This window comes from Bos grunniens, chromosome 16 (genome assembly GCF_055505025.1).
Source record: "Bos grunniens cultivar Pamir isolate PY7600 chromosome 16, Bosgru_T2T1.0, whole genome shotgun sequence".
In the NCBI taxonomy this organism is placed as follows: domain Eukaryota; kingdom Metazoa; phylum Chordata; class Mammalia; order Artiodactyla; family Bovidae; genus Bos; species Bos grunniens.
In genome coordinates, this window is record NC_141180.1 from 34,112,648 (window position 1) to 34,136,839 (window position 24,192).

Genomic DNA, 24,192 nt, shown 5'->3' on the forward strand with positions numbered 1-24,192 from the left:
GCGCGCGCCACGCCTGCAGCCCGGCTTTAAGGAGGCAGCCGGCCCGCCCCGCCCCGCCCCGCGGAGTCAGGCCGCCTGTGGGTCCCACCTCCGCCTTTGTTCCTGCTCGGGGTGGGGGCGGGAGGGGGGACGGCGGGGCCCCCGGGATCCCGCTCCAGGCCTTGGCGTCCCATCTGCGGCGGGGTCGCGGGCCTGGGGCGCCTTCCTCCCAGAGAACCTGCGGGGGTGTGTGTGGGCTGGAGGGAAGAGGTTGGGGCCAGGCCCTTGCCCTTCCTTGTCCAGCGACGCCTTTCTTCTCTCGTTCGAGATCAGCGGCTCCTCTGAGCCCCGCCCTGGGCCTGGGCAGGGGACCCAGGGGCGGCGGGACCCCCAAGTCCCCGGCGTCAGGGAGTTACTACTCAGCTCAGGTTTCTACTACGGGGAGGGACTCCTCGCCCCATCAGTTGGCTTGCGGGGCTGGAAGGGGAGACTGAGGCCCGGAAAGAGATCTCAACTTGCCCCGGCTCCAACGGCTGGAAATTGGCCAGGCAGGACTAAGCCCCCTGCGGCTCCATAGAGTCCTCCAGCCTTCACCGACTTAGGGACCACCTGCCCCCACACCCTCGTCCTCGGTTTTGCACAGGGAAACTGAGGCCCAAAGAAGACGAGGCAACCCAGGAGCACTCGGAGCTCATTTTCATTTCACTGGCTCCACCTCCGGGCTCCCACCCGCGGGACAGTCGGAGCTCACGTGACGGGCGGGGCGGGGCGGGGCGGTCCTGGGCGCAGTCTCTCCCTGCCCGCCCGGGCCCCAGCGGCCCCCGGGCCCGCCTCCGCGCCGCGTGGCCGTTGCTGCCGCAAACTGGCTGGGCGTCCCCCGCCCATCTGCTCGAGCCTGCCCGCCCTCAACCGGCTGGCCGCGCAACGGCCAGCACGGCGGACCGCCAGGCCGACCCACGGGAGGAGGGCGGGCTGGACCCACGGACCCCGGCCGGCCGAGAGGAGGAACCACAGGGTGGATCCGACCGGCGCTGTCCCGAGTGCTGGAGGGGGCCCATCCCCTCCACCAACCCATCTCCGAGCCCCACCTTCGACGTTTGGCCGAAGTCCCCAGGCCGCGTGCTCCCCCCGCAGGGCTTGAGAGGGCAGCGCGCCATGCAGGAAAAGGACGAGCAACCTGGCGAGTCGGGGAGTTCGTGCTGCCCAGACCTGACTGACTACCTTGTGTGGAATACATGCTGTACCCTAAGGGCCGTTTGGCTCTCACCCCTTTTACACTCCATGACTGTGCTGCTGTTGCTGCTGCTTCTAAGTCGCTTCAATAGTGTCCGACTCTCTGCGACCCCATAGACGGCAGCCCATCAGGCTCCACCGCCCCTGGGATTCTCCAGGCAAGAACACTGGAGCGGGTTGCCGTTTCCTTCTCCAATGCATGAAAGTGAAAGGTGAGAGTGAAGTCGCTCAGTCGTGTCTGACTCTTAGCGACCCCATGGACTCCAGCCTACCAGGTTCTTCAGTCCATGGGATTTTCCAGGCAAGAGTACTGGAGTGGAGTGCCATTGCCTTCTCCGATGACTGTGCTAGCTATTAGAATAAATCGGCATATTTAGCGGAGTAGGGCCTGGGGATGCCTAAGCCACTGTCTCCTCCAGTCGTTGAGCTCAGAGCTCCTATGAGCTGGTCTCCTCGGAGGTCATTAATGATTCTTTAGGGGCTCAAAGAAAAGGACCTCATGGATCCCTCACTGATCCCCACCTACCACACCTGGGCCACATACACTGGCTCATTTGTCTTTGTACCAACAGCCCCCCTCCCTGCACCAACATCTGCATCCTGGCTGAGAGACCCTGAACCTGACTCCTGGGGAAGAAGGTTCTTCCTAGAACAGCCCTGTCCATGTCTGTGGACCACCATTTTGAAGCCTAAAGGGTGGGGGAGAAAACTCCCTTTTCAGTTACCCCAAATTTTATTTATTTGGGCTTCCCTTTGGCTCAGCTGGTGAAGAATCCACCTGCAATGCTGGAGACCTGGTTTCAATCCCTGGGTTGAGACGATCCCTTGGAGAAGGGAAAGGCTACCCACTCCAGTATTCTGGCCTGGAGAATTCCATGGACTGTATAGTCCATGGGATCATAAACAGTCGTACACGACTGAGTGACTTTCACTTTAACTATTTATTTATGTCCTGCAGCATATGCGGAATCTTAGATTCCCAACCTAGGATCGAATCAATGCTTCCTGAAGTGGAAGCACAGAGCCCTAATCACTGGACTGCGAGGAAATTCCAGTTACCCTAGTTCTGTTTTGTTTGTTTTTTAACCTTTCCTTTTTAATTGTGTTTATTTACTTTTGGCTGCACTGGATCTTCATAGCTGTGTGGGCTTTCTCTGGTTGTGGCAAGTGGAGGCTACTCTGTAGGTGGGGTACATGGGCTTCTCATTACCATGGCTTCTGTAAGAGCGGAGCACAGGCTCTAGACTCTGCAGGCTTCGGTATTGTGGTGCGTGGGCTCTGCCGTTTCAACTCCTGGGCTCTAGACCACAGGCTCAGTAATTGTGGCACATGGCTTCGTTGCTCTGCAGCATGTGGGATCTTACCGGACTAGGGATCAAACCTGTGCCCCTACATTGGCAGGGAGATTCTTAACCACTGGACCACCAGGGGAATCCCTACCCCAGATTTTAAAGTCCCTCCTCTAGTCCGCCATGGCTGTTGCCTTCGTCAGAAGAGTTCTGGGGGTTTTGCTGGTTTATCTGGAGAAAGGAGTCATTTATAAGCAAGGGAACTTAGGTAAGACAACCCAGTGGACAGAATTCAGGGATCCAGGCTTTAAGGAAGCTGAGACCACTTAGGGTTCAGCGGGGACACATTTCACCTGGCTCCTTGCCCTTGAGTGGGGAGATGGGTCTGAACAGCTGTTTTCCACGTAACTGGGATGGGCAGATGCCTGACCCCAGCAGAAGAATCTCCAGGTGGAGGAGGGAGCCCCTAAACTGATATCTGGAGGGCGGGGGACACTGGAGGTGCTCTGGGCAGAGGGAACTTCAGGGGCAGAGGGAAGAAGGAAAGGCACAGGAGCATCTGCCTCTGAGCTTTGCCCCTTACTATTTGTGTCATCTCGGGCAAGATAAAATAAAAAGCAAAACCAGGACTTCCCTGGTGGTCCAGTGGAAAGAATCCATCCGCCAACACAGGGGATATGGGTTCAGTCCCTGGTCCTGGAAGATCCTGCATGCCATGGAGCAGGTAAGCCCGTGTGTCACATCTACTGAAGCCCATGCTCCTAGTGCCTGTGTTCTGCAACAAGAGAAGCCATGGCAATGAGAAGTCAGTGCACCACAACTGGAGAAAGTCTGTGTGCCACAACAAAGACCCACTGCAGCCAAATATAAATTAAAAAATTACAATTAAGTTAAAAACCAAAGCAATAAGCAAAACAAAAAGAACCTCCATGTGCCTGCTTTCTCAGCTGTGAAATGGGGGTAGTGTTGTGCCTCTCTCATAGCATCCCTGTGGGATTAAATATGCAGATGAAGCTTGGCATGATGCCTGGTAAGTGTTAGGTCTTCCAAAACTGTGTTCTTGCTGGTTATGGGCTCTCTAGAGATGCTTGGGAGGATCCAGTGGACACAGTGCAGCCCAAAAAGGACAGAGAAGGCCTGTATCTCAGCCTGACTTTGAGTGGCATCCTCAGAAAGGAGTCTGAGAAGACGGTCAGCAAGGATGGGTGCTCACAGGTGACTCCTATGGAGGTGTCCTTATGGGCAGTGGGAGGGACAGCTCTTCTGCCTTGATCAGTGTCATAACAGGAGCACATCACTGTGATCTGATCCCCAGAATGATAAAACCATGTGATACATGAGAGTGTCCAGGAATGAGGGGCCCCTTGGAAGAAAGGATAAGAATTGCAGGGATTTTTTTTTTAATGGAGAAAGCACAGGGAGGGGCCTTCAAGATAAGCTATTTTACAGGCTTCACTGGTGATCTAGTGGTTAATACTCTGTGTTCTCAATGCAGGGGGCATGAGTTCGTTCCCTGGTTGGGGAAGATCCTACATGCCGTGTGGTGTACCACCCCCCAGAAAAGAGAAGCCACTTTAGTTCTTTGTCCTCAAAGTACCCCTAACACTCAGGGTACACTTGCCACTATGTAGGCTGTAGGAGGGCTGCTCTAGCAGGCACCAAGTGTCAGCTGAATCGCTGACGCTGCCAGGCTAAGACTCTTCCCTCCCCTGGTCTGAAAACCACTGGGTAAGGGTCCTAGACCCCAGCAGTCACAGGTCCCATGGGGGAGTGAGATGGGTTGGTGTGGTGGTAGTGGCTAGAAACCCATATAGCCACTGAGGCCCAGAAGATCCAGTTTAGGAGGGTACCTTGTGGCTCAGATGGAAAAGAATCCTCCTGCAAGGCAGGAGACCTGGGTTTGATCCCTGGGTTGGGAATATGCCCCGGAAGAGGGCATGGAAACCCACTCCAGTATTCTTGCCTGGAGAATCCCCACGGACAGAGGAGCCTGCTGGGCTACAGTCCATAGGATTGCGAAGAGTTGGACAGGACTGAGCGACTAATCTCATGACACTCCAAGTCCACTGCATGTGGCGCCACTTAGTGGTGGCCCCAGGTAATTGGACACCCACTGTTCTATTAAAAAGCAGACTTGACTTTGTCCACAAAGGTCTGTCTAGTCAAAGCTATGGCTTTTCCAGTAGTCATGTACAGATGTGAGAGTTGGACCATAAAGAAAACTGAGCACCGAAGAACTGATGCTTTTGAACTGTGGTATTGGAGAAGACTCTTGAGAATCCCTTGGACTGCAAAGAGATCCAACCAGTCCATTCTGAAGGAAATCAGTCCTGAATATTCATTAGGACTGATGCTGAAGCTGAAGCTCCAATACTTTGGCCACCTGATGAGAAGAACTGACTCACTGGAAAAGACCCTGATGCTGGGAAAGATTGAAGGCAGTAGGAGAAAGGGACGACAGAGGATGAGATGGTTGGATGGCATCATCAACGCAATGGACATGAGCTTGAGCAAGCTTTGGGGGTTGGTGATAGACAGGGAAGCCTGGCGTGGTGCAGTCCATGGGGTCACAAAGAGTTGGACACAATTGAGCAACTAAAACACACACATACACACACACTTCACTCTAGGCATTTCCAGCACCATCCTGTGCCTGTCCCACTAGCCATTGGGTAAAGCAGCCCCTGGCAGAGCACTCGCAGGGCTCCAGTGGGGAGGTGGTGAGGAAGAGCCACTCCCATCGGGAGGAAGGACACCGGATGTTTCAAGGTCACTGGGTGTGCTGACTGAGTTCTTACAGCTACACAGCCCGTCTTCCAGCAGTTCTTTCTCCTGTCCAGCCCACGGGGCCTCCCTCCAGCTCCCACGAAGGGCTTCTGGCCAGGCAGTCAGGCAGATTGGTGCAAGTGTGCTCTTCTGGCCCACTGCCCTCCCAGGGCCATCCTGCACCCTTGCGGAGGGGTCCCAGGCCTGCTCCCCAGATGACTGCTCTGGAGTGCCTCCCCTGTGCCCGCCCCCTCCCGCTCCCCAGCCCTTGCAGCCTGCTTCTCTGTCTCTCTTTATTTGGCAGCCTCAGGGCCCCAAGCTCACAGTTGACTCCCCCACCCCGGAGGGTACCTCTGGGCGCTCTCTGAGCCCAGGGTCTCTAGGACCAGAAACCAGAGTACACCAGGCCTTCCTGTCTTTTTCCCCTTCTTTCTCACCCTTCCTCGGGAAATATGAAATCTGAGGACAGTTATTGGGGTCTAGGGGACCCAGAAAGGCTGAGGGCCCAGCACCCGTCCCACCCTCCAAGGCATAGACCCAGAACCCCTTAAGGACTTGTTAGGCCGGTTCCTGGTGCGTGGCCCTTGCTCCCCAAGTCTCTCAGGCCTGGGGCTTTCTTCTGTGCGCCTTCGAATAAAGCCCAGCCCACCGCCCCTTCCCAGAGGGCCCTTCCCCGGCTGCCCACGTAGCCTCCACAACTCACTCCCTAGCTCCCCGTTTTCCTGTTCTGATCACACGGTCACTGTTTGCTGGCTTGCGTCCCCAGCGCCTCCAACTGGCACGGGATTGATGAATGGGTTCGTCTGGACGCTCTGGACTGCTCTCGAATTCGAACCCAGTCTGATCACCCTCTGGGGTCTCCGTTCTGACCGGAGTATAATAAATTAGGAGAGAAGTCCCTGGGCGCACCGCCCCTGTGGCTGCAGTCCAGCGCTCGGAGCGGAGGCGGAGTCGGGGGCGGGGCGGGGGCGGGGCGGGGGAGGGGGCAGGCCCGAGCCTTAAGCCGGGCGCCGCGGGTGCCCCCTGCCCCAGAGCGCGGCGGAGGCCGAGCTGAGCCGGCTGGGCAACGCGGGACAGAGGCCGGGCCGGCAGCCGCTCCGCCTCCCGACTCGCAGGCCCCGACGGCCCGGCCGCCGGCTCTCCCTGTGCCCGAGGAAGGGCGTATGGCGCCTCGGGGGACGCGCTGAGCCCGGGTCGCGGCGCCGCAGGCGGCACCATGGCCCTGGAGCAGGCGATGCAGGCGGCGCGCCAGGGCGACCTGGACGTGCTGAGGTCCCTGCACGCCGCCCGCCTGCTGGGGCCCTCGCTGCGCGACCCGCTGGACGCGCTGCCAGTGCACCACGCTGCCCGCGCCGGCAAGTTGCACTGTCTGCGCTTCCTGGTGGAGGAGGCCGGTCTGCCCGCTGCGGCCCGCGCGCGCAACGGCGCCACGCCGGCCCACGACGCCGCCGCCACCGGCCACCTCGCCTGCCTGCAGTTGCTGCTCTCACAGGGAGGCTGCGGAGTGCATGTGAGTTTGCGCCGCTCACTGGGCCCCCGAGGGGGCTTCCTCCCCAGGAAGGAGTTCTGGCCTGGAGCCCTCGTGGCTCAAGGGTGGATGGTTTGGGGCACCGCGGAGCCAAGCCTGATTTGGAGTTCCCTCCAAAGGACTCGGGACAGGGTGGGCTCCTGGGTTGAGAGTACCCGAGCAGATGCTCTGGCAAGCCCTCGCCACCACCTAGATTACCAGGTGAGAAACCGGAATGGAGTTGGGCTCGACCAGGATAGCATTTAAGGTGAGGGTGTGGGAAACTCACTGATCCAGGGAGAGAGTGGGCGGGGGGAACGGAGGGCCTGGAGTCAGAAGCCCATGTCCTTCAGGATCAGGTCTGGGAAGGGTGGTGCACAAAATCTTGCAGCCCACCCCAGGCTGAGTTGCATGTGTCCCTAAGGAGGGGGGGAGTTGGTAAATGGGGTCCTTCCCAGGATTTGAGCTGATCCCAGGACATCAGCACCTTCCCACCTCCCAGCTTCTTCAGCTTAGCCTGAGTCTTCCTGCCTGAGACCCCACCTGGTCTCACTCAGCGGCCACCGGGCTGGTATCAGCCAGTCTGGCCTCTCCTGAGTGGGATGAAAAGAGGCAGCTCAGGTCTGGTGCGTAGCTTTCCTGCTCAGTCCTGCCAGAAACAGAGCATCCAGCAGGGTCTAGACCTGGGGTCCAGGTGTGCTCCGGATCCCCTGGAACTGCCAGTCCATCAGGACACTGAACAGCAAACACACAGGCCAGAGAGTAAGCCAGGTACCACCAGGTACTGCTAGGCCATATGGGGGGAGCATCAGGCAGCTGCTTGGGCAAGGTGGCCAGAGAAGGCCCCCCCGAGGAGTGACCTCTGAAGGAAGTTTTGGCTGATGGGTAAGAAGTGGCCAGGTGATGACCAGAGAATTCTGAGCACAAGGAGCAGGAAGTACGAAGCCCTGAGGGGGACACATTCTGTCCTGTGACGGGGACAGCAAAGAGGTGAGCATGTCTGAAGTGGGATGAGGCAGGGAGAAGCCAGCAGGGCCAGGTCCTGTAGGATCGTAGGCTGGGTTCAGAACTTGCAGGATCCTATGGTTGTAGGAGAAAGCCAAGGATGGAGGGACAGAACTCATTTTCCTCTTAGCAAGAGACCACTGTATTAACTGGATGTAGTAGAGGAGGCAGGGGCAACTCTGAGCTAACTGGCTGGGCCGTAGGGATAGCCAGGTCCCATTCCCCCCGCCTTTTAGCCTCAGGATGGCAAGGCCCCCCATCCCACCCTTCCTGGAAGATGGCCAGGTCCCTTATCTCTGGGCCAGCTCCGTTATCAGGAGTTCCTGGCATGTGGTGCCTCCCCATCCTTTTGGGAGGTGGCATGCCTCCCCGATTTGGGTGTCCAGCTTTGACCGGAAGCCTCCCCAGCCGCTAGAGAGGAGGTAGAGGAGCAGGTGGCCTTGTGCCCAGCTTATCAAGTCCCCCGCCCTCTAGCCCCAGCCAGCTTGGGTGCTGGGGGCGGAAGTGTGTATGTAGGGGAGGATGACCTCGATCCCAGGCCCTGCTCAGCCTGGGGAGATAAGCAGCTTTAGGGTGCAGGCCACAGCACGTGAGGCTTCTGGGGCCTCTGGAGCTGTTGAGACCTTGGGGACAGGTCACAGGCCTGTGATCCTCTCCTTCCTGGGGCCTCCCTCTCCACCCCCACCCAGGGGCCCAGAGCCATCAGGATCCCCTGGAGCCTCAGGCCCACTGTCCCCAGGCCCAATGGGAAGGAGGGTTTTTCTCAAGAGCTGGAGTGCAGGGCATATTTCACTGTGGGCCTGTCCAGGTCACTTCTAGCCAGTTTTGTCAGCTGGGCTCAGGAAGTATGTTAGTCATTCAGTTGTGTATGACTCTTTGCAATCCCATGGTCGCATGCACTGTAGCCTCCAGGCTCCTCTGTCCAGGGGATTCTCCAGACAAGAATACTTGAGTGGGTTGCTATTTCCTTCTCGAGGGGATCTTCCACTCCCAGGGATCAAACCCGGGTCTCCTGCATTGCAGGCAGAGTCTTAGTACTATTTGAGCCATGAGGGAAGCTGCTGGGCTCAGGAGGACAGACTAAACCAGTCTTCTGGTCCTCCGCGGGCATTCCGCACACAGAGGCCTCTCAGCATCATCCTCTGCCTCCTGTGGGCTGTTTCTCTGCCTCCCCTTCCTCTCTGCCTGTGTTCTAGCCCATCAGCCAGTCTGTTTGTCCTCCACCCCAGTCTGACTGTGACCTCCCCACCGTGCCCCTGGGCCCTGTTCCCTTGCCCCCTCACTTCCCACATTTCTTAGAGGCTTCCCTGGTGGCTCAGATAGTAAAAAATTCTGCCTGCAGTACAGGAGACCTGGGTTCGATCCCTGGTTCAGGAAGATCCCCTGGAGACAGGACTAACAACCCACTCCAGTATTCTTGCCTGGAGAATCCCATGAACAGAGGGACCTGGCGGGCTACAGTCCATGGGATTGCAAAGAGTTGGACACGACTGAAGCAACCAACACTTCTTCACTTAGAGGAGCCTCAGCAGTTCTCCTGTGACTGAGATGCACCTTCTTTAAGCTCAGGGTCTCTCCAGTTCCCGCAGCCTCAGCCACACCTGTTCCCACAGTGCCCGCCTCCACCACTGCCCCACCCCCCTCCCCATGACCCTGCCAGGCTCCCTGCCTACCTCTCCCGCATCCCACGTGCTTGGTGCTGGGAGCTCGTTCTGTTCCAGATCCGATGCCCACTGTCCCAAACTCCGAGCCTCTGAGTCCAGACATCTGGGTTCTCAGTGTCTCCCCACCTTGGCCTGCAGGTCACATACCCTCTCCCATGACAGACACACACACCTGGATGTTCACAGAAGATGCTATCGGCACTCCAGGGCCCAAAGCATTGGCCTGTCTCCTTTGGAGTGCCTGAGAGGGGATCTTGCTCAAGCCCTTCCCCGGGGCTGCCTCTAGCCCACACCTACCACCACTGGCTAACTGCCTGGGTCCTGCCCACCAGTAGCCAGAGGCTTCCTCCTCCACAGGGACACAGCCTGTTCCCTGGGGGCTGGGAGCAGGGAGTCTGCTGGGGTGGGCGGCTCTCTGCACTGAGGTTGGGGTGTTGGAGGTACATCAACCTGGAGGCCTCTTTTTATGGGATACTTGGGGAGGGGGAGGGGGGGCGAGGGAGGGGGCAGGGTTAGGTGCAGGGAGTACCTCCTCACCCTGAGAGCAGGCCCAGTAGCCACCCTTCCTGACCCAGTGACTCCTTTGGGTATTCCCTGAGCATCTGGGTGACAGACAGGCACTCCTGCTGGGACAATGACAGGCGCCATGTCCTGAGAGCCCAGCATGCAAGGCATGGTGCTGCACTGAGGACTGAGATTCAGAGGGGGCCAGTCAGGCGCCGGAGGACAGAGTGGCCCTGGTGGCTGGTGGGGTGCAGGAAGTGGTCTGAGCGAGGCAGGACCAGGCTCAGGACTAACAAGGTCTCCTCCCACAGGACAGAGACAATTCTGGTGCCACAGTCCTGCATCTGGCTGCCCGCTTTGGCCACCCCGAGGTGGTGAACTGGCTGCTGCGTCACGGCGGTGGGAACCCCACCATGGCCACAGACACAGGCGCCCTGCCTGTTCACTATGCCGCCGCCAAAGGAGACTTCCCCTCCCTGAGGCTTCTCGTCAGGTCCCACCCTGAGTAAGGACCCTCTTCTCCAGGGGGCTCTGGGTGGGCTGGCGGGGGCTCTGGGGGATACCTGAGGTTGTCTCCCTCTCCAGCATGCCAGGGGAATGACTGCTTCTGGGCCATCCCATGGCCAGGGGCCTGGCCAGAGACCGTGCCTATACAAGCTGACAATTCTCCCCTCCTGGTGGGCTGCCCACAGCCACAAGCCTCGAGCCCTGCAGGCAGATCTTCCCCAGCCCACCCCAGCTCTGGAGATGGCCACACAGACCACTTCCCCTCCCCAGGATCCTTACCAGCCTGCAGCAGGCAGCCCTCTAGCTCTGGCCTGGGTTAATTTGCAAGACGGATCTAAATGGGGCATAGAGATGACGCCTAGCAGCTCCTAGACTCTAGTCAATAAGGAGGAGCCACGGCTGCTATCCAGAGTGAAGGGAAGTAGCCCCTTGCCCAGACCCTCGCCCTGTCTCCTGGCCTGTCACAGAGCAGCTTGTCCTCCCCTGTGGCCAGCAGCTCATTCCCACTAACCGGGGGGTAGGGCTCCCAAACCCCCTGGGGCCCTGGGCAAGTGGCTGGTCGGAGAAAGCAGCTGAGCCATAGGCTGGGTGCACCCCAGGGTGGGGTGGGGGTGCAGAAGAATGGGGTTCAGTGTAGATCCTGGGAGTCATGGAGTTCCTGGGGAGGAGGGAGCCAGGTCTTAGATGTACCTGGAGGGAAACAGGGGTTCCAGGGAGGATACCACCCAGACCCAGAGGGAGTGGGACACCAGTGACCCTGGGACCTGAGGTGGGAACTCTGACTGGTGACCTTAGTCAGTTCAAGGGGACACCTGGGAAATAAGTGGAGACAAAGAACCCAGCCTCAGGTTGAGAGCTATAAGGTGGGACGGCCTGTCCTCACCCCTGAATGAGAGGGGGTGGGGTGGCCACTGGCCGCTAGGGAGCAGGCAGGAGGCCAGGCTGGCCCCACAGCCGGGTGGCAGGATGGCTCCAATGGGCAGCCCCTCGGGCAGAGGCACATGGTGTGCAGGTGGAGCAGCTGAAAGCCCCCAGGCTCGGCCCAGAATGGCTGGGCCTGGCTTGTTCTTGCTAAGCAAGGGCCCCTGGTTTGGTTAATGGGAGACCAGCAAGTGCACCTTGCGGGGCAAAGGTCTCACAGCCGTCCCCACCAGAAGCCACTGGGTACCACTTTGGAGTGAACCCTCCGCCTCCAGACAAGCCAGGGTCTGGGCCACATCAAAATCAGTGGGATTTCAAGGAGGAGTGCCCCAGGCACCCTTGGGTGTCGGCTCCCACCCTGCAACCGTCAGCACCCGTGGGGGCTGGTCCCAGACTCCCTGATAGACTCCCAGGTAAGGACTGGGGCACTGCGCCTGTGTGTGTCCCCACCTCGGTGGTTCTCACCCCACCCCCTCACCCAACACGGAGGTCCCGAGAGGGGAGAGACAGGCTGTGCTCATCCTCTCACACCTGCCAGCCTCCCCCATCGCACACGGTGGGTCCCAGGAAGCCAGTTTGATGGCAATGCCAACTTAGCTCCAGTGGTGTGAACTGAGGACCTCTGGCCCCCACCCCGGAAGTGCTGATGGGGGTGGGGGTGAAGCCCTAGGCTGGCCCCCAGGCCCATCCTCATGGAGAAGTCTGGGGCTTAGGACAAGCCTCCACGGGCTGGGGTTGCAGCCTTAGGAAGGCTCAGGCTGTGCTGGGGGAACCCTGGCACTCAGGGCCTGGGGGACCCTGAGCCCTCCCAGGCCATGCAGTGGGGCTGGCTGTGATTGGGCCCTGGCACCCTCTCTCTGGCCAGATGGCCTGCACCGATGAGCCACCAGCCCCCCATGAATCTCAGGGAAGTGGACAGAGGCCTGGGGCTCTGTTCCCACAGAGATGTGTGGCTTGGCTGATAAGGAGGTACTTTTGTGTGACTGTCAGGCTGGGCTCAGGTAGGGGGAGGGGGCTGGGAATTGAGGTGGGGCCTGCTGGCTGGAGGACTTGGGGCCTGGCGCCCACTCCCTACCTCAGAGGTAGAGACTCCTGCTCCCCAAGGCCGGGGACCCCAGGGTGGGAGTGAGAGGCTGGGGAGGGGCAGAGGCCCAGGCTGCGGCAGGCTGCAGGGTGCAGTCAGGGGACCCAGGGAGCCTGGCTCTGGGGGAGGCCACCTGGGCTCTGCTCTCATAAGCCTGCTGTGAAACTCTATGAATTATTCACAAGGGCTCAGCTCTCCTTGGCGGCAGGTGAGGGAGGAAGAGCTGCTACTGAGTGGGAAACTTGATCCTGTGCAGGAGGCTGTGGGCAGCCATGAGCCATGGCTGCTCTGACAAGCTGCAGAGGAGCAAGAGGGCTGGCAGGCCTCAGGGGAGGGCCTGGCCAAAGATGGGCTGCACCTGGGGGCACTGGGAAAGACTGGAGAGTGCAGGAACGGCCCATACCCACCACCCCTCCTCCAATCTATCCCGGTCCACTGGGCAAGTCCTCCCAGAGGCAGAGGAATTGCCACCGCGACCTCAGCGGCTGCTGCCCCGTGGGACCTTCCCTCTGAGCCCCCTGGGGAAAGAGTTCTTAAGCTGCTGGCATGGGGGCTGGCTGGAACTGGGCCGGAGCTGTCCCAGGCCCTGGGTCTGAGGGAGATGGAGTCAGGAGGGTCAGCCCTCCTGGCCAAGGGCACTAGTGTCTGATGGAGGGGGACCACAGAGGGGATGGGGAGCAGGTAGCCCTCAGAGCTCTTGACCATCCTGGCGGCAGCATCTTGGGGCCCAGGAACTGTCTCATGCTCCCTCTGCCTCAGCCGTGTGCTTGCCAGGGGCTTGAGTAACAAGAAGAGAGCCCTGGGCTCTGCTGGGATGCTTAGGCCTGAGAATCGAAGCTGGGGAGAGTGGCGGGGGTTAGGTAGGGCTCCAGGCCTTGTCTTCCCCCCTGGGGCCCTGCCCTGGTCTACCAGTCATGGAGAGCCAGAAAACCAGTCTGCCCAAAGATTTCTGACCAGCTCCCTCCTGCTGAGTGCCTGCAGGGGTCTGACACCAAGCAGCCGTCTGAGCCTCACCCTGGGCAGTAACTCTATAATCAGCCCATTTTACAGACAGACTTGTGTAACTAGTGGCTTATATTTTTTATTTAATTTTAATTTTTTTAAACACCAAAAACATTTTGTACTGGAGTATAGCCGATTAACAATGTTGTGGTAGCTTCAGGTGAACAGCGAAAGGAGTCAGCCATGCATATACATGTATCCATTCTCCCCCAAACCCCACTGCTCCTATCCAGGCTGGCACGTAACATTGAGCAGAGTTCCATGTGCTGTACAATAGGTCTTTGCTGGTTATCCATTTTAAATATAGCAGTGTGTACATGACCTTCCCGAAGTCCTTAAGTATTCCCTTTAAAAAATATTTATTTATTTTTACTTATGTGTGTATTTGGCTGCGCCGGGTCTTAGTTGCCGTACACACAATGTTTTAGTTGTGGCTTGTGAACCCTTAGTTGTGGCACGTGGGATCTAGTTCCCCTATCAGGGCTCGAACCCAGCCCACCTGCATTAGGACTGCGTTCAGTCCTAGCTACTGAACCACCAAGGGAGTCCCCTCATCCAACTCATATTTATTGAGCATCTGCTCTGGGCCAAGTACCCAGGGCACATCAGTGAACCAAACAAACAAATGCCCTTGCCTCATGGGGCTGTAGAATCAGAAATGGTGTCTCCGAGGGGCTAGCTGACTGGCCGGGGTCCCGTTGGCTCCCTGTGTGGCCTTGACCAAGCTGCACCTCCTCTCGGTCTGTCTCCCACTCCTGTTGTTCAGTCGTTCAGTCATGTCTGACTCTTTGCAACCCCATGAACTGCAGCATGCCAGGCTTCCTTGTCCTTCACTATCTCCTTGCTCAAACTCATGTCCGCTGAGTTGGTGATGCCATCCAACTAGCTCATCCTCTGCCACCCCCTTCTCCTTTTGCTTTCAATCTTTCCCAGCATCAGGGAAATGAGTCGGCTCTTCACATAAGGTGGCCAGAGTATTGGAGCTTGAGTTTCCCACTCCTGGCCCGGGCGTTAATCTCTCAGGGCCTTTCATGTTCATCTGGGATGCCTGTTTTCCTTCCATAGTGCTGAGTTTCGTGGAAGCTGGCTGCTCCTGGAGCCCTGTCCAGCTGGAAGGTTCAGGCAGCCCTGGCCTCAAGCAAGAAGCCTCAGCTGCTCACATACTAGGGAGCCCCAGACCTATGGCTCAGCTCCCCCTTAGAAGGCTGAGCGCCTTTGCCTGGGACTGGGGCTGCTGTTCCCTGACAGGCTTCTGTTTCTACCACAGGCAGTGGGGTGCGTTCACTCTCAATTACCACTCCCTGGTCTGCCCTTGTGTTTGCTGAGATTCCCTGGGCAACGGAGCCTGGGGGAGCCCACACTGGCACACTGGGGACACTGACCCAGGTGGGGAGGCTCTGAGAAAAGAGGGACCTGATGGAATCATGGCCCATAGGCAACTCCTGATCTAAGCCTGTCATGGCACCCAGGCGCAAGTTGGCCTCTCTGCCCTCTTCCTGTCTACCTGTACCCACCTTTGAGACCACAGATCAGATCCCTGGTCAGGCCACAGGCTTCTCCATCACTGATAGAGAAAGCCACTTCCTGTAGCAGCCCAGAAGCCCTCCTCACTCTGGACCCCCCCACACCTCACCTGCAGCTGCTCCCTAATCACCAACTCTGCTCTGTTTCTCGGGTTTCCTTACTGCTTCTGCAGCAGGCCTGTGCCCTCTGACCTCTGGCCTTTGCTCAGGTCAACCCACTTCAAGAATACTGAAGTGGTTGCCATTTCTTTCTCCAGTGGATCACATTTTGCTCAATGGACACAAATTTGAGCAGACTCCGGGAGATAGTGAAGGACAGAGGAGCCTGGTGGGCTATAGTCCATGGGGACACAAAGAGTCGGACATGACTTAGTGACTGAACAACAGCAATGGGTCATTCCCCTTCTCTTCCCCAGAGAGCCCAGGGTTGCTCCCTTCCCCCTCCAAGTCTTTGCTCCCTGCGCCTTCCTCAGACTGTCGTGCCCCCAGGACATAGACATACACCCTCCCTACCAGTCTTCCTCACTCTCCCCACTACTTGGCATTACTCTCTGTGTACCTTAGCGCGTCCTCTTATCATCTGGCTCCCCCTGTAATGAGAGCATCTCTTCCTCTCCATCCTGCATCCCAAGGGCCTGACACTTCATTAATACTCACCGAAGGAGGGAGGAGTCTGGAATCCACCAGGTCTTGTCCGGCCCTGCCTGCAGCTCACTGCCTGTGACCTCAGACGAAACTCCCTCCAGGCCTCCCGGGGTCCATGGGCAAATGGACCAGCTGAGGCCACACACGAGGAGGCATCACAGAATTCCAGACCCGGCTGCTCATCTCACTCACCCCCATGTCTACTCACTCAACAACTAGCACCCAAATGTAGCCTAAGTGCCTACCCTGCTAATGCTGGGGATGTAGTGAGTCCTCATGGCTTCATGGAGCCGACTTGGGGCACTCCCAGGGTCAAAGAAGGGGCCAGACCAAGAGCATGTGTACACACAGAGATGCTCCTGCTCGTGCACCAGTGCGTTGGGTGCCCTGGTGGCCCTGGTGGACCCAGGTTTAAGAGGGCAGAGCTCTGCTGTCTTCACTGTTTGCCCCGTCCTGGCCTGTGGAAGCCTCCTAATGGGTGTCCCTGAGATGAATGAAAAATGTGCCAAGACAATTCAAGAGTCACAAGTGCTGTGAAGTGGACCATGGTAGTTTGAAGGCACTGGTTGAGAGATTTCTTTAAAATGAGGGAGTCCAGGAAGGCTTTTCTCTCTTTCTTTTTTAAATTATTTATTTGGCTGTGTTGGGTCTTAAGTCACAACACACAAGATCTTTAGTTGCAGCAGGCAAACTCTTAGTTGTAGCATGCGGGATCCAGAGTCTTAGCTACTGGACTTCCAGGGGAGTCCCAGGAAGGCCTCTGTGGGGAGGTGAGAGCTGAGTGGGAGAGGGCCTGCCCTGCCAAGACCTGGCGTGGGAGCATAGCAGGTAGAACTGGCCAGGGCAGTGGCCCTGGGGGGTCACACTTGTCCTCATGGTGAGCCAGGAGGGCCTGGAAGTCTGGGAGAATTACAGACCAGTGAAGGCTTATTCCAGGCTTGCTGATGGGTTGGGTGTAAAGATGTTTGTTCTAGAATCTTCCTTAAATCAGGGCTGCGTTTCTTCCCCAGGCCAGTCCTGATTGTGGATCATTTCAAATAAGTGCAGAGGTGTGATCAGAGAATAAGAGACCTAGCCCCGCCAAAGGCTCCAAGACTTTCCGTTCCAGTGACCTTACCCCACACCCAGATCTAAAACGGGTGGAGATCAGCCCCTGCCAGACCTCCCTGGGGGCAGAAATTATTGCCAGTGGGGAGGATACTGAAGACACTGTTCTGTGACTGGGGTCTGCCTCCATGGGCAGCTCGGTCCTTGTTCCTCATGGCAACAGTTGCAGGAAGCTGCCACCAGTCCTGGATGGAGATTTTCAGCAAACCCTTCCAAGCATCCCATGATTCATTTGTGTCATCCAGGATGACTTAATAGTTACAGTCTGTCCATATCATCTTTGTTCCCAAGAGGAAGAAAAGTATACCTCTTGATTTATGTGATGGTTGCTAGGGAAACTCAGACTTATAAAAGAAGTCAAGGGTTTCCAAAGACTCCTAGAGCTTGGACTAAAGGGAGGGTGGCCTGGTGTCCTTTACCGAAATGGGGACCAAAAGGGTGGGGTGAGGGAGTCTGGAGAGATTTGCTCCATGGGAGAGCATGTAAAGGGTGAATTCCCAGTGGTCAGGACTCTGTGCTTTCATGGCCAAGGGGGTGGGTTTGATCCCTTCTTGGAGAACTAAGATCCCACAATACATGGGGAATGGCCAAAAAAAATTTTTTTAATTAAAAAGAAGAAAAAAGCATGTGAATTTCAAGAAACTGCTCAGTGCCCGGATGGTTGAATGGACTGAGGTGGGTGCCGCATGTACTCCAGGTCCAAGCTGGAGAGATGAGTGGCACTAGGTACAGGTGGCCTTTGACCCCAGGAAATAGATGACCTCACCAGGAGCAGAGTGTGTTTAGAAAGGAGGTTTTGGAGCACCCCAACATTTGGAGGTCAGGTGGCCATCCAGGGCCTACCCAGCCAAGGAGGCTGAGAAGACCTGGCCTGGTACCAAGAGGAGCAGGTGTTCAGGAGCGGGAGGGGACAGCAGATGAGGCTGGTAGTGTGGAGGTGATGGTGTTGAAGCCTCGGGGGGCCTGAGGGGGTTGTTAGGTCAGACTGGGGCAGCGGTACCAGGAAGCCAAGACCTGCCTCCCTGGGAGAAAACTTGCTATTTTCCAAGGCTTTCCCCTTTGTCTCTCACAAGAGGCATGAAGAGACCACAACTGTGATACCGATTTGTCCTATGTGGAAACTGAGGCCCGGGAAGGTAAAGAACACGTCCGGCCCTGCAAACTGCAAAGTCAGGGTGGAAGCCAGGGCAAAGGGCAGGGGCTTGGACTGGACCGGTCACCCATGGCGCCATTATGGCCAGAACTCGATGGGCTGGAGCCACGTGGGGTCCCCCGAGGCCCCACCCCTATGCTCCAGTGACTCCCCACGGTCAAAATACTGCCTGGCCTGACCCATGCTTGGTGGAGCCTGGATACCCCAGGCCCACAGTGCCCCCCCACCAGAGGCAAAGGGAAGAGGGATCCTAAAACACATGGAAGGTGCTAGGCCTTGCTGAGGGCTTTCCAAGAATGTCTCAGTGTCGATTATTATCCTTACTTCATGGACGGCTTTGTGAACGGAGAGCGCGTGCAAGACGCTGCTTGAGAGCAGCCCGCAGGCCAGGCCCTTCTTGCACTGAGGCCCCCTCTGCCTCTTGAGTGAGCCTCTCTCTTAGTCTCCTCTGTAAAAGGGAAGCAATACCAACACTTCCCCTATAAGGGCATTAGGCGGACTAGATGGGGGACACGTGTACTGTGCTCCCTTCCACGCTTAGCACAGAGCAATTGTTCAGTGGATGGTACTTGCTATCCCTGTTATGTGTTAATCCTTATACATAACTTATACTACATAACATAAACTAGTTATGTATATGTATACTACCATATACATACACATAAGCTTATATGTATACTACTAGATAAATTCACTTCTCTCTCCATCTAAACTCATTATTTCATTCCTTGTGCTCATCCATATTTTAAAAAGTATTTATTTATATATTTATTTGGGTGCTCTGGGTCTTAGTGGTGGCATGCCGGCTCTAGTTTCCTGACCAGGGTGACCAGGGATCGAACCTGAGCCCCCTGCATTGGGAGCTTGGAGTCTCAGCCCCAGGACCACCAAGGAAGTCTTTCATCCATATTTTTGTAGTTTTCTTCAGTGAGAGTGAGGGTGCCCATTCTTCTTGCCTCCAAGCTGATGTAGAAGAGGGGAATAAGGCTGGGACCCCCTTTCCCACCCCAGCCCCATGTTCTGGGGTCTCCCAGGCTGGGGGCTGTGACTCTAGAATGGGTTACTGAGCATTTACTTTGTAGCAGAGCCTCCAGATGGGTGTCAACCAGTGGCCGGGTGGGAGGCTATGGGCTGGACTGTCCCTTCTTGCTCAAGTCCTGCTCTGTGCCAGCTTCTGAGACCTTCTGAGATCTCAGGCTGGCTGGACACCTGTGGGTCATGAGTTACCTGCTGAGCAGGAAGGACTGGGAGAACAAGGCTCCAGGCAGATCTAGTGCCCTGAGCTGTGTGCGTTGTCTCAGCCCTCCCTCGAGAGCCCAGTGGGCCCTGGGCAGTGGCCCCTCCAGTCCCCAGTCCCCAGGACCCCAACACTTGCTGTGCCTTGGTGGTTGTTGTTGTTCAGTCCCTACTAAGTCATTTCTGACTCTTTGCAATCCCATGGACTGTAGGATCACCAGGCTCTTCTATCCTTCACTATCTCCCGGAGTTTGCTCAGACTCATGTCCATCAAGTCAGTGATGCCATCCAGCCATCTCATCCTCTGTCATCCCCTTCTTCTCCTGCCTTCAATCTTTCCCAGCATCAGGGTCTTTTCTAGTGAGTCAAGTCTGCACATCAGGTGGCCAAAGGATTGGAACTTCAGCTTCAGCATCAGTCCTTCTAATGAATATACAGGGTTGATTTCTTTTAGGATTGACTGATTTGATCTCCTTGCAGTCCACGGGACTCTCAAGAGTCTTCTCCAGCACCACAATTCGTGCCTTGGTTACACAGTGAATAATTCAGGCCATGCAGTGTTAGTCATGAAATATTAAACAGGCTCCTCCTGAAGCACCAGCATGTGAATGGCAAGGGGGAGGGGTGGGGGACGCTGGCACCAGGGTGTGGAGGCTGGTGGCCGAGAGCCAGCATCTTCTCCAGGTACGGTGTATGGGTGGGACTCATGACCTCACTCCACCGTGACACGGGTTGGGTAATGGAGGGCAGCCAGGCAGGGTCCCAGGCTGAGTGTCAGCCCTGGCCAGTGGCAGTTCTGTGTCTGAGGAGGAGGTTCCCACATTAGGAAGATGGAGAGATCTGGGGCTGGGTGCCCAGTGGGGGCTGCGGGCAGCCTGGGCAGCGGGCAGAGGTCAGGAAGGTGGACGGAGATGGGGTCTTAGGGACAGGAGAAGTCAGCTGAGGGTCCGAGGGGTATGTGAGAGGGAGGGGCCAAGTCATGGGTGGGTGACAAGAGTGTGGATGATGGAGGAGGGGCCCAGGTTGAGGAGGACTGGGTGGCCTGGTGCCCTCACTAATGGACACATGGCTGGCAGTTGGATGAGGGAGGCAGGGCGTAGATGGTGGGGGTGGAGTGTGTGATTGTCGTGAACAAATAGATGGGGGAGGCATATGGGTGGGAAGGTATGATGTCCGATGAAAATTGCAGTTCCTGGGGCCCAGAGTCCTGATCCAGCCCAGAGGGACTTAGCTCCTACTCTCCCCTACCCTCCGTCCTGGACCCACTGGGAGCTCCTGGGTCTGGGCCTAGACTGTGGCTCCACCTTGTGCTCATATCTGGTAACTGTACCCTGGTGTCCACACCCATTGTGAAGTCAGAAAAACTGAGGCTCAGCCAGCAGCCAGCCCAGTGTCCCTATTCCCCAGCAGCACTCCATTTCTTGAGAGTGGCTCTCCAGTTAAGACCCTTCTGTGGGAGTTGGGAGCAGGGATGAGGGGCAGTGACAGCTGCAAGCTAGGCCCCAAGGAAGCCTGAGGGATGAAGACAGGAAACGGCCCCTCCTCCACTCCCTTGGTTCTTGCTGTGCACCTGGCCCTCCATCACACAGATGTGTGCTCACCACTTACCAGCTGTGTGACTTTTGGCAAGTCACAGCCCCTGGGCTTCAGGTGCCCCTCTGCAAAATGGGAATGACAGTAAGACTTAAGGAGGGTGTTCACTGAGAATCTGCCTGCTAGCGTCACGGCACATGGGACATGCTCAGTGGATGGCATTCACCTGCAGGGTAGCCAGACTGACAACAATCACAGGACAATTTTAATTTTGGATAAACAACAATTAACAGTTTAGAATATGTACGTCCACATGCCCAGTGGGCATATACTTATACTAGAAAATTATTTGTTGTCTCTGGTGGCTCAGTGGTAAAGAATCCACCTGCCGATGCAGGAGACACAGGTTCAATCCCTGGGTCAGAAAGATCCCCTGGAGAAGGAAATAGTGACCCACTCCAGTATTATGGCCTGGAAAATTCCATGGACAGAGGAGCCCGGCAAGATACAGTTCATGGTGTAGCAAAGCATTGCACACAACTGAGCGACTAAGCACATCCAAAGTTCAGATTTTTTGTGTGTTTTACCTGGTGACATTACCACTCTGCCCTCTGGGAGTTCAGTCTTCTGGGGGCTGTTGCTGCTGCTGCTGCTGCTAAGTCGCTTCAGTCGTGTCTGACTCTGTGCAACCCCATAGACGGTAGCCCATCTGGCTCCACCGTCCCTGGGATTCTCCAGGCAAGAACACTGGAATGGGTTGCCATTTCCTTCTCCAATGCATGAAAGTGAAAAGTGAAAGTGAAGTCGCTCAGTCGGGGATGGCAGAGGCCAAAACAAGTTTTGATCCACTGGGCATGACAGGTGGCCCATGGAGTGAACCCAGGGCAGTATGGGGCACAGAGGCTGGAAAAGCCTGTTCTTGTAGTGGAACAAGCCTCGTGAAGGAGGGATCTGTACTGAGTCTTTTTAAAAATATTTATTTATTTATTTATTTGGCTGCACCAGGTCTTAGCTGCAGTATAAGGGAACTAGTTCCCTGACCAAGGATGGAACCCCGGGCCCCCTGCCTTGGGAGTGTGTAGTCTTAGTCACTGGACTACCAGGGAAGTCCCTGTACTTAGTCTTCAAGAGAGATGGGAAGAGCATCCCCAGTCAGAGGGGGGACGTAATCAAAGACACAGAGGTCAGACAGCGAGGACTCACAGTGACAATGGATCCATGGCTGAAAAGGTAGGGGGAGGCCAGATCACAGCATCCTTGTAGACCTCGGTAAAAAGGTGAGATGTTTACTGAGGGCAGAGACTAGCTCAGTCACTAGACGTGCACTGTAGAAAGGAGGCTGCGAGGGGTAGGTGGGGAGCAAGCCAGAGGGCCCCCACCCAGGAAGGCTGGCACAGGACTGTGTCCAGAGGGAGCTGGGGGGCCGGGCCCAGCGACTAGGTCTTCTCCAGTTACCCTCCAGGGCTCCCTGGAAGCGGTCAAGGGGCGAAGGAGGCTTTGGAGGGGGGTGGGTGCTAAGAGCCCACGGTGGGTGCTGCGTCTTCCGCAGGGGAGTGAATGCCCAAACCAAGAACGGTGCCACGCCCCTGTACCTGGCGTGCCAGGAGGGCCACCTAGAGGTGACGCAGTATCTGGTTCAGGAGTGCGACGCGGACCCACACCTGAGCGCCCACGATGGCATGACCCCGCTGCACGCCGCAGCGCAGATGGGCCACATCTCGGTCATCGTGTGGCTGGTGAGCTCGGGGACACGTCGGGGTGGGGCCCTGGGGGCGGGGCCTGTACGGGACGGGGGCGGGGATAGGAGGGGGGCTGGAGCCCAGTCCCCGCCCCTCTCCGCCCCGCCCCCTCTCTCCCAGGTGAGCTGCACCGACGTGAGTCTGTCGGAGAAGGACAAGGACGGCGCCACGGCCATGCATTTCGCGGCCAGCCGCGGCCATGCCAAAGTGCTCAGCTGGCTCCTGTTGCACGGCGGCGAGATCGTGGCCGACCTGTGGGGCGGGACCCCGCTGCATGACGCCGCCGAGAACGGGGAGCTGGAGGTGAGGGCGGGGCGCGGGCGTGCCCGGAGGCCAGGCGAGAGCGGGAGGGGCGGGCGCCCTCTGCTGGCGCCACGCTCGCAGCACAGCTCTGCCCCCGTGCCGAGGTCCCGGCTACCGGCCAGGGGTCCTCACTGCGCGCCCCTGCAGTGCTGCCAGATCCTGGTAGTGAACGGCGCGGAGTTGGACGTCCGCGACCGCGACGGGTACACGGCCGCCGACCTCGCGGACTACAACGGCCACAGCCACTGCACCCGTTACCTGCGCACCGTGGAGAACCTGGTACGCCCAGGGCGCTGCTCCCCACTCACCGTGTCATTGCACCCCTCCTACCCTGCCCCCACCTTCCCTAAGGGGTACGTGTTGTTACCCCTTTTGCCACAGAAGAAGCTGAGGTTCAGGAAAGTGAAGCCCCTTGCCCGAGGTCACAGGAATAAGTGCCCTGGACCACTACCCCACATGACCTCTCAGCCCAGGACCACTGACCACTGGGGAGTGAGGGGATGCAGGCAAAAATATCGAGGGAAAGAGGACCAGCCTCATCCTGATGAGACCCAAGGCTCGGATAAACGACGCTTACACACAGTGGGAATAGTAAAGTGCATTCACCTGCCCCCAGGTATTAATTAGCTCATTTAACTCTCAGGCTTTCCGGGTGATGCTAGTCGTAAAGAACCCGTCTGCCAATGCAGAAGTAATAGTTGCGGGTTCGATCCCGGGGTCAGGAAGATCCCCTGGAGAAGGGCATGGCAACCCACTCCAATATTCTTTCCTGGAGAATCCTACGGACAGAGGAGCCTGGGGGGCTACAGCCCATGGGGTCGCAGAATCAGACATGACTGAAGCGACGTAGCATGCACATACATCCATTTAACTCTCACCACCCCACCCCCCAGGGACTTCCCTGGTGGCTCAGAGGTAAAGAATCCACCTGCCAATTGCAGGAGGCATGGGTTTGATCCCTGAGTGGCGAAGATCCCTTGGAGAAGGAAATGGCAACCCACTCCAGTATCCTTGCCTGGGAAATCTCATGAACAGAGGAGCCTGGTGGGCTACAGTCCACCGGGGGTTGCAGTGGACTCTTTGCAGTCCATGGGATTGCAAAGAGTTGGACACAACTGAGTGTGTACACACATACGTACCATCCTCTGAGGTAGGAAGTGCTAATGTCCCCATTTCACAGATGGGTAAATTGAGTTTTGGGGAGACCCAGTGGCCTAACCTGGAGATCCCGCTCTTCATCACTACTCCCATGTTTTCTCACTACATGGCTACTTCATAATTGCAAAGTTGTGTTACTCTTTCTAAATTATTTTATTATGATTAAAAAGCCATTAAGTAACCCACTGGGCTTTGAGCTCAGGTGTGGGTGGCTCCCAGTCCAGGGCTCTGCCTCATCTGGTGCAGGAGGGGAGGAAAGAGGGCTGATTTCTCAGGCATCTTCAGAAGGGGCAGCTTGGCCATGAGAGGAGTTGTGAAATGAGGCTGGGGGAAA

At 57.1% G+C, this 24,192-nt stretch overlaps 1 protein-coding gene across 11 annotated transcripts in view; it reads left to right on the plus strand.

The window, feature by feature from the left end:
• Positions 1 to 6,297: 6,297 nt before the first annotated feature.
• ESPN (espin) overlaps positions 6,298 to 24,192 on the plus strand; it is a 34,186-nt gene continuing 16,291 nt past the window's right edge. For 7 of the 11 annotated variants that reach the window (XM_086344227.1, XM_086344229.1, XM_086344230.1 and 4 more), the window contains exons 1-5: positions 6,298 to 6,777; positions 10,259 to 10,452; positions 22,208 to 22,394; positions 22,518 to 22,700; positions 22,848 to 22,979. In XM_086344227.1, the coding sequence (XP_086200353.1) occupies positions 6,484 to 6,777; positions 10,259 to 10,452; positions 22,208 to 22,394; positions 22,518 to 22,700; positions 22,848 to 22,979 (990 nt within the window). In that variant the 5' untranslated portion in view covers positions 6,298 to 6,483. Of the gene's footprint in view, positions 6,778 to 10,258; positions 10,453 to 22,207; positions 22,701 to 22,847; positions 22,980 to 24,192 lie in introns of all 11 variants that reach the window. The other 4 variants (XM_086344233.1, XM_086344235.1, XM_086344226.1 and 1 more) reach the window with 2 other exon arrangements.